The 19,323-nt window shown below is 50.8% G+C and overlaps 1 protein-coding gene across 1 annotated transcript; it reads left to right on the plus strand.

The window, feature by feature from the left end:
* Positions 1-4,538: 4,538 nt before the first annotated feature.
* Positions 4,539-12,078, plus strand: NCLIV_031110 (conserved hypothetical protein; the record flags this gene model as incomplete). The annotated part of the gene is made up of 8 exons (XM_003883307.1): positions 4,539-4,737; positions 5,358-5,495; positions 5,735-6,211; positions 6,637-7,101; positions 7,909-8,270; positions 9,829-10,106; positions 10,434-10,518; positions 12,016-12,078. 8 exons carry the CDS (start codon positions 4,539-4,541, stop codon positions 12,076-12,078), a joined length of 2,067 nt encoding a protein of 688 aa, XP_003883356.1.
* Between the last annotated feature and the right edge of the window lie 7,245 nt (positions 12,079-19,323).

Here is a 19,323-nt window from a genome sequence, read left to right on the forward strand (position 1 = left end):
CACCGAAAACGGCATGTCCCTTCTTTATATGGCTTTACAAGCACAGGAGTCGTTCGCATGTATCGATCGCACTCCAACCAGCCAAAATCGCCGATTTCCCTCGTTTTTTGCTACACAAAGAGCACATAACCGAGAGGTCCAGCGCGACTCCCGTGTAACGCAGGTTCATCATACCAAGGACAGACAGGAGAGCACAAATGAGAGTCCTCTCTCCGATTACCAATGTCTTGATATCCATTCAGGGGTGCAAGAGAGGACGGGCAGATGCAGTTCGTCTTTTGGTGAATGCTAGCTTGTTCCACGCATCGTTTCCTTGGTGTATTCCGATAGGATTCGTCTATCCTGTGTGCCGGACTGTGTTATCCTTAACGCAAAGAGATATTGAAGGGGGCGACAAGGCATTATGGCGTCGTTTGAGCCATAGCCGAGAAGCGTCGGAATTGATTCAGGTGTCAGACAACTGAAACGTGCTCGCAATGTCCCGAGAGTGAGCATGCGGCATCCGTTCGCCACGCTACAGAATATGCGATGGGTCTTTCTGAAGTCGGTTGTAAGTCTGCTCTATTTCAGCTAGTTGCGGACGGTTCAGCGAGGGCCAAGGCTGACGCCTGGACTGACAAAGAAGAGTGACTACAGCGAACGTGGTTGTGCGAACGAGAAAACGGTCGAAAACGGCCATCGTCACTAAGGTAGGGAAATGATATTTCGGGGAAAATGCACGGTAGGCTAGCAAGATTAGATATTTGGCAGTGAAGGTTGGTTTTTCTTAATTGTATTATTTCCTGGCGTCTGCTAGTATCGTGTAACACACCCCGGTACATGCAGACTGCTCCATCAGAGGGTCCGCGCTACAGGTTCCGAAATTCTGAGCTGGTCTGTGTTATCCAGGATTTGCACCCAAAAGCGTACATTGTCGGCGTGTTTCGTCGGAAAATTGTGCTCTTGATATCGATCAAGGTACCAGCAACCGTCGTGGTTTCGTAAGTTGTATGCTGGCACGTTGAGTCAAGAGCCGGCCATACGCACTCGCCGCTACAGCAGCATGTCAGTCAAGCAAGGGCGCTAATTGGGATCTGGTAATAAAATCCTGTCATATGTTTTCAGACCCAAATATTGCTGCTCTTGGAGGTTGTCTGGGTCCGGTACTGAGGTGTAAACCAGGACAATTAGGATATCGTGTCGAGACCACCGTCGCATGCATAGACCCCATGAGCAAAGTAGCTTCCGGAAAAGGGCAACAGAGGATTGTCGAGCGACTTGTTGACGACACGCAATCTTCGACGATGAAACGCGGGGCCGATTTCAATGCCAAAACGATATTCTGCATTGTTATTCGAAACAACCGGGCTACGACTGGAGGCCCACCAGAACCGAAAAATCAACGAAAACACAGGGCCGAATTGGATTTGCACACGGATAACTGCTGTTTGTTCCGAAGATGCAGTGTGGACTGTAGGATAGCATATTTATTCCCAGACTTCATAACTCCTCGTTCGGGTGATGGGCTTACACATGTGTGGTGTTGTGCAAGTTCTCACAGACGCTGCCAACAGGCATGTCAAAATAAGGGGGCCGCTCTCCCCTCTGTTGAAATTTCGCCGAACTTGCTCTTGCATCAGCTGTGTTTCATGACAACTTTACTGTGGAACTCTGATTGTCCCAGAAAGTGGAGTCCGCAATTGTGGTGCTCTAAGCACCACACCAACTTGGAAGACACGACGAATGAGCGCTGGCCACAAACATGTGGCTTACCATTCGACTCTTGCACTCAGAGGATCACTCCGAGTATTTCGACAACGAGTGACCCATGTAACACATTTGGCAAGATTGTCCCTAATGATTGTGGCCACCACCCGTATCACTGTCTTTCGTGTCCGTTCATTATGATGAACAGTCAGCATCGACTAAAACTGTTCGTTTTCTCCTGGCTCCAATCCTCTACGCTTTCATGTCTATACGCAACGTGTCTCTCTATCCCATGTTTCTTCCGTGACTATAAAGGCTTCTTTCATTGTGTTCCACTGTGGAAGAATGTCGGCGCACCAGACCAGCAGCAGTCCACTGCTAACTCCGAATCTACCGTGTGAGGGCCTCACTGCTCCGCAACAGATGGTATCAGGAAGTAGTCGCTCTCAATTTAAAAACGTTATTTTCGTACGAAGGCGTCTGCGAAGGGAAGATGAGGAGGTCGATGGAACCATCAGCATTGCCAGTATTGTCCGGGCAGCAGCCCGTAGTTCTGCTTCAGTGCAGAGAGCTGAAGCCGGAAAGGGCAACCAATGTCAACAAGAACGCCATAGCATTTATCCAGGACAGAAAGTGGCACCTGTTGGACAACATGACTTTCTTTCTGGTCCTTTCCAGAATAGGCGGGATCAACCTAAATATGAAAGGGAGAGGACACTACAGAAGCATGCGTCCTGTCGTCGCTCATGGGAGATGGAAAGAGACAGTCGGGCTCTGATGGCCTACTACAGCATACAAAATTACTGGGAGAGGTTGCAACGAACTGCCGCAGCGCGACTTTCCCGGCCGATTGAGGATACGCTGCTTACACAGTCAGCAAAATACAGAGGCAACAATGAAGTAAGCAGTCCTGTTACCTTGGAAGGGAATTCCTTTGAATTAGTCTGAAAACTGAAAGTCCGTGCGCTGCTACTACTGGACAACTGACGAGTTCCCGATGTAGAGCGTACCGTCAGCATCCTAGGCATCTGAAAATCAAGGTTTTAGCGAGAGGAAGTCAAACGTAGGGTCAGCTGAGTTGAAATGTAGACAAGCCTAATCCGACAACACGCTGACAATAATTATTTGTGAACAGGGGACAGTAGAATATTAATTCGGAGCACTGCGCTGCGCTTTATTGAGTTGATCAAGTAGCACTCGGCATTACGGCCGCATCCCAGGGGTGCGTTGAAACACCAGCTTGAAACGCCGATTTCTCGAAGCACTTCCGTTTCGTACCTGATATTTCGTATAATACGGTTCCTTTCACGATGCGTATCCTATGCGATGCGTCAGGTGGGGAACAGCGACGCGATGACAGCATCATCGTCCGACAAAGAACTCGTGGACTGGTGCCTCTCTTTAAGGAGCTGTGGAGAAACTGTTCGCCCAATAGGAAACCCAGATTCGGGGCTTTTCGTCAAAATCTGCCGAAGAAAACGGGAGCCAGAAATTGTCGTTCGATATCCCTGCCCGGTCCCAGAAAATGGCGCGTTATGCAATTTCGGGGTGTTGTCGGTAAATTCCTGTCCTGTTGAAGGCAACAAGGCACACATAACCTTCAGCCTTTTCCTTAACACATCATACTACACCGGGCGACAAAATCAACCCACGCTGCCATTTGAGCGTTAAACACGTGTTGTAACTCGGAATCGTGTTTCGCTGCTCGTGTCGTACACTTCCCTTGGAGGCTTGGACGAATCAAGAGCAGAAATGTATTTGTGATAAGTGTACATGTATAACCGTTAAGCACGTGCACTAAATGCAAATTTTGTGGTAAACACTACGATATCTGCCACTCGCTTGCACATGAGTATCTCATTTGTAATATATATATATATATATATATATATATATATATATGGCTTACGCGCTGGTCTCTTTTTGGAACCTAGCAGGGAGCAGCACTTGTCCTCTCAATCGCATGGATTTTTTCCTTTTCTTCAGACAAACGTGGATTTCGCAAGGCATTGCGCACAAAAAGAAAACAAGAGCCACCGGAAAGATTCCCCGAGTGTAAGTAGACAAGGGCAATGGAGAAAGGACGAGCAGCCTTCAGAAGGCTCTGTTGCCAACTATTGTGACTACTTGGCTATAACTGGTAAGTTTATGTTCTACGATACAATCCTCCGGCGGAACTACCTACACCGGCGCAGGCGCCCAAGTTTACAAACTAGAAGTTGATCCGTATCGACAGGTGTGGGAACGCCCATTAGAAGTAGGTCTGCGTAGCTTTGCTCAACCCACGGCTGACACACCAGAAGTGCATGCAGCCTCATTTGAAAGTATAACCTTCAATCTGATGTACGCAGGGCAGAAACACCTTTCAGGAGGAGAGCAGGTGAAGTTGCCCGTGTCCATCCCACAGGCTCCGTCCGCTGAGTTCTCCGAAATTGAAGACAAACTCGACTCTTCCGTGTCTGTCGGGCTTCGTGGCGCAGGCGGTATGACCACAACACCAGGAAGCCACAACTGAAGGTGGTGCACGCCAGCTAAGGGCCTACCAATCTTCAGCCACAGACAGAGTCGACGTTGTAGGTGCCTTCATGTATATATAAAGGGATGGCAGTCTGTAACTCGTGTCTCTATAGATATATATGATCGTAAATACGTGTGGGCGTAGGTTCATGTGCGTACGCTATGTGAATAAGTGCGTGTCACCGTGTGTCTGCATGCAGATGACATATATGTATGTGCTACGTATCATCCCTTCAATCCGAGGGGATGGCTGAACACTGACGACTCGCAGTGAAGAGCACCAATCTCGTTAAAGCTCTCGGGCTTGCCTGTCCACTTTTTTTCTTCCAGGTGCAATGTTTACGTTAATCCCATCCCGGCTCTGTTTCTCAGTACTAGTAAATCAGGTGGCTTCGGCTTCACTTGAGCTCCGCAACACTGGCAGAGTGGCATTTTCTTTCGTTTGGACTCCTGAGAAAACCGCGTTTGACACGTCCAATGACGTCTTGATCAGGAATGACAGTGGCATCGTCTCGTTTCCAGCCGATACAGCAGGTGAGTGAAGTGAACCGCTTTCAACCTCTCCAGCAGAACCTCTGGTAAAGCTGCAGATGAACAAAGAGTCTGACATACGGAAACGGTACAGGGACGCGACGTAATTCCGCCGGCTACACAAATAGCTACGATCGCTTTTTTTCGTATCTCACTGTTACAACGGGATTGATATTCATTCTGCGAATGTCAACTGCATTCCTGTCACCAAGGCAGCTAGGTCAAAACTCACCATCGATAACAAAGCAACGAAATGGTCGTCCTGTCATATGCCGTTTGGATGGGAACCGATAAGCGATTCTTTTCATTTCAGACCGTGTACAAGTATTTCCGACCCCGCGGTATCCACATTTGGTTCCCATGTTTCGTCTGAGGCTGAGCGCCCCGCCGTTTTGTTGTTGGGATGAAGCATCAGTTTCATGTGCCGTTTGAGGCTGCAGCCGGATGTGTAGGCCGGCTGTTTTGCAGGTCATTCAAAGGGATCATTCTTCCTGGTAACGCCGAACGTATTCAATTTTCATTTCGGGCGACCCGCCAGGGAGTGTACCACGGAATGTGGAGGCTGAAGCTTACACCCCCGGGAGATACAAAGACTCCCATGTTAGTGCCTATTTGGGCGGCAGTAGGCGGCGTCGATGACGGTGAAGCTTCTGTCCAGGAGTTGGAACAGCGTCTTTGCCGGCGGGTGATGGCACAGTACATCAACGAGACTCTCTTACATCTCGTGGACAGTTTATCGTACAGCCACATGCCAGACCAACGTAAGTAATGTTTCAGAGGACTGTGGCACAAAGGATCTCTACGAGCGGACGACTCGAAAGACGTAGGTGTTGCCACTAGGGCCGCGGTGTGGTCTGCGGAGTCACACTATTTTGAGTCCAACAGTTTTCACTTACCACAAAATAGCGTGGTACCTTGTCAACACCATCGCCTGGAAGAATTTCTTCGCTTCATAGTCTTGTGCCCCTCCGGTTCCTTGTCGACCACGTTTCATGTACAGGTGTGGAACGGGCGAATATCCAAGCATACACATTTGAGCACGTCAATTCATTCTATCGCGTAGACGGTTCGGAGGCGATTATAAAGGAATTTACAAAGATTCGTGACGACGTCCGAGCCTTCAAGGAAGCTCTGCCATCCGAAGAAACGAACAATGGCGGTCCTCCGCATCCAGCGTGGTCGCACCACGGGCCAAAAAATGCCCATCCTGGGACTGACGAGTCACTATCACTTGCGCTGTTGTTCGACGAAATCTTCATGCTGGACGACATTCATCTGGAGGAGAAGAGATGCTTTGCCTTACGCCTTCAGAGTCTCATAACGACTGCCCAAGAGTCCCGAGCGCGATACTCTCGAGCTGCAGCCTCTCTGATGGAATCCATTATTGCTACGCTAGTGCCAGCATGTTGCAGCGCCATCGCGGACGCTCGGGACCAAGCCGGACAGCCGCCCATGATGCCTCAATGGCTCCCTTCGGGTAGGACAGATTATTTTGAAGTAGCTTTGCTGAGATCGTCCGGACCACTTTCACAGGACGCAACGATCACTCAGAAACTGTGAAGGACAATCAGTCCACCTTACTGATATGATGGCTAAGAAAAGTTTGTCATTCAAAAAACGTTGCTCAGCTCCTCCCGTTTTGTATCTACAGTAAGACGTTGGCCGTGTCGACGAATTCGATGGAATTTATCAACAGATGCATGATAACTTTACGGCTTCTGCAATCAGCCTCTGCTCTGCCATTACGCCGCTCCTGAAGTACAGATACAATTCTTATATTAATCCCCTGACAACAGCTGGCCAGTTGTAAAAGGAGAGGCCAATCCGATATGACTTCCTCACGTGCTTATATTTGGAAACTTAAAGAGAGAAGGCCTTGCTGATAGCTGAGTGACCGTTCAGGATTCAAACTAGCGGACGCATCAGTTTCCTCGGCGGCGGATATTCCTGACTCCCGAGCCTCCCAGCCATCTTTGTCCTCGACAAAGCCCAGTGACGACATTCCCACACAACGACATTCGACTCAGATTGAAGTTAAGAAACCCCTGCATTGGTCAAACAAAGAAGGCCAAGTAGCCTCGCGAGGGGGCCGCCTACACACGACCAATATACCGGACTGGCAGGCGCCAGCTGCAGAAGTTTTGGCCAGAAATTTCAGCCAATACCTGGAAACGTGGGATTACGACGCGGTTTTGAGCCACGCTAATGACGTGTTGCTGAACAATTTCGCGGACAAGCTCGACAATACAGGACTGGATGTCCTAACACAGGCGACACCAGAGAAGAATCTGGAAAATATGAAAGTTGCCGCTATGAAACTCCTGGGCGATGTCTGCATGAAGGTTGACCTCGAGAAGGCTGCGCCAGGTTAGCGACACCTTCGACCACTACGTATATGCGGTCGCAGTACCTTTCGGTGACATGCTATCTGTCCTTTTTTCGGCTCAGCCACGATAACCCCCCTAGACTGTACTTCCATTTTTCGTTAGCTCCGCTCGCTGTCGGTGTGTCCTCCGTCGCTCCGAGCACCACGAGAATCGAGACTCGCAATCTCCTGAGGTAGAGGATTGCGATGGACGGCAGTACGATGTGGATATAAAATATAGTGCATTAAGTTCCAGCTGTGTGAGACATCGTTGCGTTCAGCAGAAAGTCTTCTCACCCTACTCTGCTTGCATTCCTGCAATTCCCGTGTTTACAAGAGATTTTCGCTATGCCAGAATTCCTACCTGCTCCTCAATAAAATGTAAAGCCGCATTATTTTGTAGCACTCCACACCAAACAGTGCTTCTCCATCTGCTGCATTGTGCATTATGCAAATCAAATCCTATATATTCCTATGGGTTCCGACGCTTTTGAGTTTCACCTGTGCATGCTTTTACAATCTCTGTGTATCGGTCGACAAAGAGCAAATAGCCTCGATGGTGGTCTCTCGAAATCACTCCTTCCCTCCATGAGTCGTGCCGTTGACACCTAACTTTTCAGGCCAAAACGCGGTTCTTCTGTTAGGAGGCCCTCTTCCTGGGCAAAATCTTACGGGTTCTGATGATGAACGCCGAGACGCAATTGAGGTGCAACTCGGAAAATTGTTCCATACCGTTGAAACAATGATGGAAGTATCGACACAGCAGGTACTAGTAGTTCTCGATATGCCTACAACGACGAATGCTACAGCAATTGAGGACGTTTTACTTGAGTTACTTGGACTGATATGCGAGGAGCACGATGCAGTTCTTCGTTTTCTGAGTACCAAGGAGGATATATGGGATTTTATTGATGAAAAGCTTCCGGAGGAGTGGGATTCAGCGAGAGGACCGCAGATTGCAGAGACTTCCCAGGAGACAGTTGTGTACTTCATCAGTGACTGGGCCCGGTTCATGGGGCTAGCGCTTGACTGCATCTACGAAAAGCAAATTGACAAAGTCGAGCGAGAGGTCGTTAACGCAAATTCGGATGGCGACGTCCCCGCATTGGTGGACGAACGGAAGGCCTCCCAGGAATACAACGAAGAAAGGCACATCACTTTGCTATTTCACGTACTAGGAGTTGACACAATTGTCCTCGACTATTTCCCCACATATGACATCAATTCATCGTGGCCCATTACCATCTGGCAGTCAATGGTGCCAGCGAGACGAATACTAGGCCCGCGCTTCCGTCGCTTTCAGGAGAGCCTTTGCATGTTCATGGGTCATCAGCTACAAGACATCAGGCAGGCAATATTAGCGCGGTATAAAGAGACGAAAGAAAAAACAAGACGGTGCTGGGGCTTCAATTCAGTTGTTGATTACGTAGTTGATTCCATACGACGCCAAATATCCCTGCAGGCGGGACTCGCGGGAGAATCATTACAGAGTGAGAACAAGCGGACGGTAACAGTCATGACTATGTACTGTCCGGATTTCTGGGATATCAGGACATTCGTTACCCTCAATCGAGTAACCGAGTCAATACGTCTCCTTGAAAGGGTGGTTTCCTTGTCTGCGTCAACTACAATTTTCCTCTGCGGCGATATTTGCACAGCTTTGCTAGGGTTCTTGCTCGATGGAAGAGTACAGATTCGCTCGAAGGCTAAGAGCAGAGATGAGTCGCTCAGATCGGAACACAGCGATGAGGGTGTGAGGGCATATGCAAGTACCACGAATTGCTTACCTCAAGCGGAATACTGGCTCCCACCACTAGACACCGGTGGACTGCACGACGCAAGTCTTGGTCCTGCCGGGGTAACCGATGATACCTCTTGTAGAGCGACAGCAACTTGTTCGGATCCTGGCGAAACCTTACCTGCGAAGGCGTCGAAGCACGGGAAGGATGAAAAAGATGAAGAGAGATATCCAACAGGCCTGTCTTTTCACGTGGAGGGAGCTCAGGCCGCTTGCACCAGCTTCCTACAGGCAGAAACATCCTACCATCCACCTCGTGGTCTTCTCCTTATGCGAAAATTTCCTGGATGGCGGAAGTTCTCCGCTCTTTTAGCAGCTGCATTTAAACGCATATTGTCTACCGGTAAGCTTACCACCAAGAAGCCATAGCCACGCTAGCAATGTGGCTCCTCGTTTTGCACTAGTCGAACCTTGGGAAACAACAGAGGCTTCAAAACAGCGAAACGTGAAACAAAAAGGGCCATCCACGCACACCAAAGCAAATATATCCAACCAAACGAATCCCTGCAAGCAGCGGAAGCGTCATCTATTCAGAATGTCTCGCATTGTTTTGTCCTGTGGAACCACAGCCCACCAGCGGGAGATATCACTACGCTTTCCAAGGGATATTCTTTTGCGGGTAGAACATGTCAGAAGGCCGGAGGAAACACACAACCAGCAACTGCGTAAAACAAGTGGTACGAGATATCGGCCGTGTGAAAGCGATGCCACAATGGTTGCAACTGAGAAGTCGACGCAATCCAAGCATCTCGGAAGGAAAACCGGAAAGCAAGGCATGCAAACGTCAGACGACTTTCGCCGGTCAATGGACCAGACATCTATGCGGGTGTTTCCCGACATACCACACCATGATGCTTCAGTCGACGACGATGAACGAATCGTCTGCTGTCATCTGCCTCCAACAGCACATATACTGTCATGGTTCTTGCAGAAGTGGGAGGGTCCTATTCGATACACGACGCCTGAGGACATAGAGGTCGCTGATCACATCGAAGAGGTCGCTGTCTATTGGGGAGCTGGCCCGAGCCTGCTCTCTGATATGAAGGAAGCAATCCGTACAAGTCATCTCCTGTGTTATTTGGGTGACGCTCTGGAGAGATGCAATATGAAAGACAGCAAAGTGGGGGATAACGATATGTCGGGGCGTTCCGCGTCCATCTCGTCTACATCGGAACTCCTCAGCCATGTCGCCGCTCTACTGCCGGCCGAGTAGGTCAAAAGATGGGTGTTGATGAAACAGGAAAGAGTTCTTGTCAAGTTGCCACACAAATAGGAACGTACCTGGCACTACTGTGGTTTCCGCCCTCTAGGCTATTGCAAAAAAACTCGCTCCACAGCTGTAACGATGTTTGTCTTCCAGGTTCGAATCGTTCGTGCCATCACGATAAATCTGTCTTCCCTGGACGGTCGCCTTTTTGAAATACACTCTTGATCAGCCCGACACTATGAAAGTTACTGGCCTGCTAATCACACACACCTCCTCGGTGTCGCCTTAGGGATTGCGTTTGTCTCTGTCAAACACTTTTCTTGCTGCAGTTTAACGCCTTCGCGGTCCGTCTCCACCAGGAGCTGGAGCGAACATGAGGACGAGGATGACAGTGACCAAGAGGAGCACAACACGGTAAGCTCAGACCTGTATGTACATCCAAGTTTTTAGGGCTAATGATATTCCCAATAGCTCGGACATTGATTTGGCGTGTTCGCCTGTGTGCATAATTGCCCATGCTCGGCTCTCATCGCGTGGCGTGGCAGGACATTCCTGCAGCCAGGACTAAAAACAGCGACAGGCCTGGCGGATGAGGGGTAAACATTCCTTCGGGCGAAATTGTCGCATTTGTTCCAATAGAGTTCACAAAAGAAAAGAAGATACCGTACCCTCCGTACAAAGCCGGCATTCATCACAGAAAGATCATAGTTGGACCACATCTTGTTATCCTCACATTATAAGTAGATATTGCGTCTACAAATGATTTCCGATGCAGAACTCTAGTTTCACCATACCTTGGTGGCTCTCTATCTGTTACATAGGCGTCTTCTTCGAGGAGATCAAGCACCACCGTGCAGATTAACAACTGGCGTAGTGGCGGTTCACTGGATATAGCATTGCTTGCTGGGGGGATCGCTGACGAGGCGGAAAATCTTGGGATATCTGCCGGGGCGATGAAATGCCTATGCGGCGACGAAGGAGCCGCGTTTATTCGACTTTGTCAAGGCCAGTATGTCAATCTTTTCGGCCCGGCTGACAGCATTTTGCTGGAAGGGAAGTGACCTTTGTCGAAGCGGGAAATTTTAACGGAACCTAGCCCTCTGTCTGTTTTGCGGATCAGTACTGCGTTTGAGCCTATTGGAACAAACCCTATCATATCCATTCTCGTGGATTGATCTTAGCGGGACATATCGGATGCAGGTAACAAGCGCAGTGGAAGTGGTTAGTCAAAATTTCCTCACACTTTACTTTTTCGTCCCCGTGTTCCTTTAAGGTACCAGGCTGGATACCCCCAGTTCCTTTTTCATTTTGATTGGGATACGCAATCAGAGATTAGCTGTCGTATCATCATGAAGAGATGCTTCAACCAGGCCACAGTCCAGACCAACATCATCACCTCCAGGCCAGAATGCAGGAGTAGTAGCGTGTTAATGATCGAGCCCGCCCCAATGCATTGCCGGCTGTTTGACCGGACTGCTATGCTGACAAGCGATCGGCTGCGCTGGAATGAGTCGTTCGTTCCACGGTACCTTAATTTTGGAGAAGAGGCTTTCGATAATATGCTGCCTGACCTGCTATCGTTCGATTCCCGTGCGTCGGACTTCCGCGTGTAGTCTCCACACACACACACACACAGGGCTCCTTCTTCTGGCGCCTCTGTACAATCTGCCCTACTCACCACTTATTATTTTCCCTGGATACGCGTCAGCGTCGTCTCGTTCCTCTGCTCAATAAGGATCCATTGCCTTAGACTGTAACACTGAAGCTAGTTAGTAAAGGTAGCTGCTTGAGCAGAGCCAACGCACGTCTTCACTGTAATCTCTGGAGGAAGGCTGACACAGTTCTTTACGTCACACTACGACAGCAAAGATGCTAGGAAAAATGATATCGCGGATGAGGGTTTGTATACAGAGGCTGGAGGCGATCATGGGATGCGAACCCTCAAACAAAATCATGACCATCATGGCAAAGTAAAGGTCTTTGTCGCTCATCATATTAAGTCCATATTTGGAAGCGGCATACACGGTAAGGAGAATTATACGCGACATGGCCGCCGGCACTGTGAAGAGAAATGTAGTGTCCTAACATTCTGGATGTTTCAATATAGACGGGGTGTGGCGACGAGGCGTGGGGCATGCCGCTTCTCTAGTGTGAGACAAGAGCGGTGGTCAAGCTGGCGAACATCCGTGAGACGTCTACGCGTTCTTGTCTCTCCGCGGGGATGTGCAGAATCGGTGGGCCGACAGTGCTTCTAAGGAGCAATTCATGGAAACCAGCATCCTGCATTGCCGAGGAAGAAGGCATGAGTTCTCTCAAAGACATAATATTTACGATATCAATACACTCGCTGACGGTGTTGGTTCTTCATGAGAGTTACATTGCTCCGATAGTTGCCGAGTGCCGTCTATCAGTTCCTGGCATTTGTGGTCCACTAGCGTGGTGGTGTACAGCAATCATGGGGAACCTGGTAATATTTAGCGCATAACTGTATTGATATTCGGGATCCAGGCTACGATAATCTCTCTCTTTTTTACATTGGAATTGCAACAATGTGAGCACACCCCACCACAGTATGTAACGATATTCGCAGTGAAATTGACGGTACCAACTAATGTCAAGGCGCCCATGACCTAACGGCCGGGCGCTATCGTTCGTCCTTTCCCAAGGTAGCTCCGGTAAAAATAGCATTCCCCTTTCTGGACATCAGGAAGAGTCCGACCACCTTCACGCAGTACAGCAAGTGGCCCACCAGAATTTGCCCCCATCGAAGTGGCAATCAGATGTTCGGCCAGTCCTCAGGCTTCAACGCTTATAGGAAACCAGCAACTTCTCGCCCCGCTGCATATCGCGTGCAGCTTATAACGAGATACAAATGCGACGCGAAAGGATATTCCTGGATCGGAGCACGCAGGTCAACCACGTTGTTGTATACGCAGACTGGATTTTGTGTGTTTCGATGAGGGAGCAACGGGCCGCGTTTAATTACGCGGTTTCAGGGATAACACTGGGTCCATGCAAAATGCGCCAAGGGGTTGTTATAGAGCGACCGCTTAGCCTCGCGCTGCAGAGCGGCGCCGCTGGCGATTACCCCGGGGAGAGGCCCGTATCCAACAGATGTGCAAAGTTTACGAAGCACAACCTTTCGGATTAATTGATCCAGAGGCGCAGGATTGTGATGCTGAGGAGCGCTTGTGCGCGAGCGCTCGCCGCTGAGTACGGGAGGCTAACCTGAACCCGTCGAGTGGGCGCCGAAGGTTGTGCAATCCTCCGGCGTTGGTTGATCTCGCATCTTCATGTTAAGCGGCGCCTTTGTCGGCCCACTGCCTGGTATCACCAGCAATGCACTCGTACTTATCTGGTGCGAAAGCGGAGACTATCGGCTTGTGTCTTGAGCGCAGCTTCAGTGCAAGCTCTTCGCAAGTATTTCCTTCTCTTCCTCGTTGGTCATCGTAACGGTAGGGTCCTCGTGAGCTTGTCAACCTCTGGTTTGTTCATCACTACTGGCGATGTGAACCTCCACTGGCAACGTCCCGACTGTCAGCTTCCACACCGAACACCTCGCTGCATTGATTTCAGGAAACATCCTTCACAGCCAACGACTAAGAAGGCATCCACGGAGTGGTGTAGCGACACGTCATGGAATTCCACCTGGAGCCGGTACCTGACACTCCCCCATACGCCACACTTTATCGGCTGATGAATGGGACTAGCTGTTGTCTGGATTGCGCCTCCGCAACGGTCATCACATGTATTCGCCTCAGGATGGGAGCGTTCGCGCAACAGGGTGACGCGCATCCAAGGTAATCTGGTGTGGCTCGGCGCGCAGCTTCTGCTCTGGTTTCGACTGTGATGGTGAAGCTAGAGGTTAGTGTCCTGACACCTCATTCCGGAGCTTCTGTTGCCTCGAATCTTTGAATGCTGGAAGCTGGTGGTAAAGCAGGAAGCACTCTCTGTTGGATTGCCCTGTGCGAACGTTCTGGATCCTGTCGCCTCGCCGTCTCTCCGGAAAAAAAAGATACCCGCGGCATAAACTGAGTCGAATCGAGGGCGCCTTCAAAAAGATACCGCCGGTCGCATTTTTACAGCGTATCCACACAAAAAGAACAAAGTCCGCCAAGAGAAAATGCCTAGCAAGGGCCTTCTTTTAGGAAGAAGCTTGGAACGCGGGCCCCTGGGCACGGATTTGGCACTGGGAATTCTTGCGGGTGAAAAAAAGCAACCCCAGGCGGTAGTGCGCCGTGCCCTTCCGGAGGTGGATTGCTGCGCTCGTCCACTACGTGAGCCGCGGCATCGCTTTGGAATGATTAGCCTATGGTCGTTTATCCTATTCAGCTAGCGGCGACTGGCGTGAAACTCGGGCTGTGAGGAGTGGGGGCCGCTTATTTTGGCATCCGATATCGTGAAGACTGGTTCTCCACGAGCGCAGCACAAGCGCGCGAATGGCTTCACGTTGGAGAGGTGAAGGACACACCTATTCCAGGTCTGTGTCTCGGCTGTAAGGTCCCTTCGAAGGTCGAGCTCTTACTCATAGGAAGACTCAACCACAAAGACCGTCGTGCCGGGAACAATCAAAAGCGGAATAGTAGGTTTGTGTTCCATATATCTGTTCCTGAGTGCGTCGCCAAATGACGGGCGGTGAGGCCACCGCTTCCCGATGACAGACGTCGCATGGATCGCCGCGCTCCCCCATATCGGTGTACCTGTGAAGCAGTTCTTTACGGGGGTCAATAAACCGCAGTTTATCCAGGAGACGAATGGCAAATCTAGCCGATCAACAAGCCCATATTTTTGTGTTTCGTGGCACGCTTTCATTGCGCTGCGCCAGCGCGACCGCCTTGTCACAGTTGCATTGTGCGCAGACGTCGTGAAGCGCGGAAGGTGCGGCGCTTCTGTCCAGACTCTGGTGTGGTTACGATTCCATCTCTATGCGTTCAAGTTGCAGACAGCGGCCGTTTGTTGCGCACGTCGGCGAGCGCGCAGGGCGTGCCTAAGCAACGGTCGTGGGTTACGGCAGAGCTCAAGCAGTCTGGGAGCCAGTGCGTCATCGGTCACCGCCCGGTTTCCAGCCGGTGTTCCGGTACTACCAGTCGTGTTCGATGCAGCTGCCCCCTGAGGGCGTGGTCTCGCGATTGCAGGAAAACTGAGAGAGCGCTCTGGCCGACAGGAGATCCTAGGGGCTCGCTGGTGTCCTTGCTGACGCACGACGACCAACTCTGGCAGCGGAGTCCATGTACCTGAGACAGACTCCGCTGTACTGCTAGTTTTTGATTTCCTCTGCTTCCAAATGTCCCACGTTGAGCTTGAGAAGACCCGCTCCCATCAAGGATGGAAAAATTTGACGCAGCTCCTCTACGTCATGGCCACGCGCAAAGCACGGGTGGCACCTGTTTTTGCAGAGTCCCACAACGTTTCGTGCGCAGCTTCTCCAGTGCACGCGTCATCGCGAAATCGACCAACCCTCGTTTTCACCGCACCTTCTTGAAAGGGCGCCGTCTGGGAATATTTTTCCGGGTGTAACGAAAATCTCCGCGGTATCTTCAATGTTCTCGTTTCTGCACGTGTGGTGACATGTGGTTTCGGCGCGCCATCAGCGCCTTGCGCCAACGTTTGCTTGACGCCAGGGAAAACTGAAATTTTTATCGCAGTGAGACATACTACCGTGACAGCTCGATAATGCGCCGAGGTTCGATGGATGATCACGATCCTGCCCGCGCGATGTTGAGTACCAGTGAGCCGCCTGAGTCTCCATGTCCCTTTCTTTCTTCTGTGGCCAGCAACATTGGTTGGTCACCCGGTCTTTCCCCAGCGTTCCCTCTATCTCCGCGACATATCAACATGTTGCATAGTGTTTGTCAAGTGTTCGAGTGTGTCGCTAGAGCACAGTAATAAGATGGAGACTGTCGCGGACACCGCTGGTACCTCCCTCTTCCACCGTTTGCTCCTCGACAGTCGTACCGCTGAAGCCGCACAGCATAGCCGCAGTCCCCAGTGCCCACCGTGAAGCCCTGTGAATCCTTGTGCATTCGACGCGTTCTACTGCACAGGTAGTGTGTTCGTGAGTCACCGAAAACGCGCTTCCCCACCAGGTTGCCGGATCAGATACACGGCTGCAAATCTCGACATTTGACATTGTTTCGTGTCCGAAAAGCCATTTTTGGAAATGTCAAAAACAGCATTCGAGCGGTCAGATCACTAGTTTGCGTTCGAATGGTGTGATGCCTACGGACCACGAGAGGAAAGAGGTGCACGGGTGGATCGACGAAACCGCTGTGCGGCTGAACTCCGATTGGAAAACTCGCGATCCCTTTGTGAAAAATCCACGCACACGGCCCGTGTCTCGAAATTAGGTGAGGCGTTCCGCCTCGCATGCCCCCGACGTGCAAGTCATTCATATAGGTCTTCGACTCGCTGATAGCACGGCGAAATGCCAGGGTTCTATTTCATGCGGAGACTTTGACAGGGGGCACTTTGAGTGCAGAGGCGCCACATTCCCACGAGGCGTCTCGCAGGTCTGGCTTAAATATGACAGTCGGCCGTACAACGCATGGGCAGTGCAAACTGCTTCGTCGTCTGTCCTCACATGGAAGCTTCCCCCTCTTGCAATGCTCTAAAGGCAGCACACTTCCACCACCATTCACCGACGAAACCAGACTACCCGGTGATGAAGGCTCCGCGGCCACAATGTCAGTGAATGAACGGGTCCCTCTTCGCACCTCGCCCTTCTGGTAGCGGAACGCCGGTCGGCCGCGACACGACTGGATAAGGATGCCACCGGAGGAAAGGTAATGTTAACTCGACTGTGAAGTTGTTGGCACGGCGACAGAGTGAGTCGAATGAGATGACACGCATCATTTAATTACTGCAGATGATGAGTGCACGCGTCCTTCACGATTCGTATGAGTGTAGCGAGTGCCGTTGCGGTGGTCAGCCTCAGCCGAGATTGGTGAACGTTGCCTCACGAGTTAGTGTTTTAGTGAGAAAACATACGTGGACAGACGAACAAGAGTACATTGGCGTGGGGTCACGACAGGCCGGTGGTCCACAAGTGGGGCGCTTTAACGAGGTGTTTTTAAAGGTTGTCCGCCCTTGAGTTCACTCGGAAGCAGTATGCTCGTCTAAACCACTTGTCCGAGGCGAAGCTTAAGGTTCGCAAACTCATTTTCACGGTGAACTGCAAAATCTACAGAAAAGCGGTCATACCATTCTCACTGCACAGCTGACAGCAGCGCACCGGGTCAAAAGCCAGTCAAACCCTGACCGATGAGAGTCTTTTGTGGCTGCATGTCCATTTCCAACACGACTACGTTTCTAGACAAGCACGTGTCACGTAGCAAGGACTAAGCTTCGTTCTTTTTGGCAGACGAAAGGCAAGGCCGCTGACATCACAGTTCAACTGTCGCTGGGACCTGGGCGAAGCCGAACGCTCTGGAGGCACACCTGCAAAACGCTGCCGTCATTTCTTCTGTCAGCTAAACGGGCGATGCTGTGCGTTGAGCTCTGTGCGTTCGCCGGCTGGACCACAAAGCAGGAGGTCAACCAATGTCACAGTCCAGTGACATCCTTCGTAGGAGGTTCTCCAGTATTCCTCAATATGTGGGAATTTTCACCGCTTTTTTCTAAAGACTGCACCTTCACGCGATAGCATGCCCGCGAAGAACAGCGGCATCGAAGGTTCTTTAAGCAAATATTGTAGGCGATGGACATTCCCCCCACAGACAAACACAAGCTCGTGGCGCTAAGCCCAATCACGGAAAAAGACGCTCTGAGAAATATCCAACTCGCTCGGTCCCACGAATACGTGAGCGAGGCGCTGCGGATGCCAGAAAGGTCACACCTTTATCCAGGCAATGTCAGACCCGTGTTTCGAATGCTCCGTAGCTTATCGATGCCATCGGAGCTCGGATCTTGGCGTAGCCGCAGCTGAGGTCCCTCTCTGCCTCTGTGACGATGTCGCCTAACATGGAAGCAGGAGGGCCTACACTGTTGTCTGACGACAGGGATTTTAGGGTGCCGCCCAGAGGGGAAAATCCCACGGCACAAGAGCCCCCATGCTACCGGCACTCAATCTGGACTCAATAGACCGAGAGACACCATATCCGCAAAGACGAAGACTCAGAGAGCTAAAAATCATGGTGCGGAATTGGTCCAAGAGTGTAACGAACTTCGGTTGTGTTAGCGGTCAATGACATCCAGATTCCTCTAACTGTGCAACCTGCAACTGAGTCGCTGGAACTGCGGAGCGAGATATGGGGTTGTAATTACGACCCGTAGAGCGAGTCAACCGGGGCCGCTCTCTAGTATTGAGGAACGATACTTTTCTCACAAGGCCGCTACAGTTTCGCCAGGTGCCATTAAGCATCAGGGCGCGTCTAACTGGTAGTAGAGGGAGTGTTGATCTCACGGGGTTCTTCTCGAGGAGAAACCAAAATACATCAACTACGCCAGCGTCCTATTCGTCACGTCTTCGGCTATTGCCAGAGATACCGTCACCGAAGAATTCTACAAGTAGATTTCATTGTATTCCGCCAGCCAACAAGTTCTCAGCAACTGGAATTAGTGAGAAACCCAGAATAGGAGAACGTCGCTGCATTATGGGAAATCAAACGGAAGAAGCCAGGCAGGGGGATCAGGCCCTCCCGACTCCGTCTTCGCAACAGAGAGTATACGTCGCAAACAGGGCATTGCTGGCCGGACTAGCTATCCAAGGTCCGAAATGGCTCCGAAGACATGTACCCGATCTAGCAGCAACGGTGACAACAAATTTAGGCACTTTGGTGGGCTGAACCAGGTTCGCGAGTTGCACCGGTAATTTATAAAGTCTCGCGGTCACTGTTAGGGATGAATTCTCAATTCCAATTGAAAAAAATTGCCTCGGCCCTCGAAAGGGAATCATGATCACAGTGAAAATCCGCGGAACACCACCACATGTGCAGCACTACTAACACCATATCTGCAGGCACTTGGTGAAGGTCCAAACGTTCCAATACACAAGTGCAGGGACCTGACGGTATGAGTATACCAAGCTCGGAACTGGACTCGTACGCTTGTTGAAGCGCCTGCTGGTTAGTACCGATGCCATGCTGGGTGTAGTGTTGGGGGAAAGAGACTTGAGGCAGAACACAGGTGTACGAGTTCATAATTAATCCGCTACGCCTGCCGGGTGACAAAAGCGAGGTGTCGACACACACCAGCGCAGCGTGAGTTCATGTACATCGTGAA

This window comes from Neospora caninum, chromosome VIII (genome assembly GCF_000208865.1).
Source record: "Neospora caninum Liverpool complete genome, chromosome VIII".
NCBI lineage: Eukaryota > Apicomplexa > Conoidasida > Eucoccidiorida > Sarcocystidae > Neospora > Neospora caninum.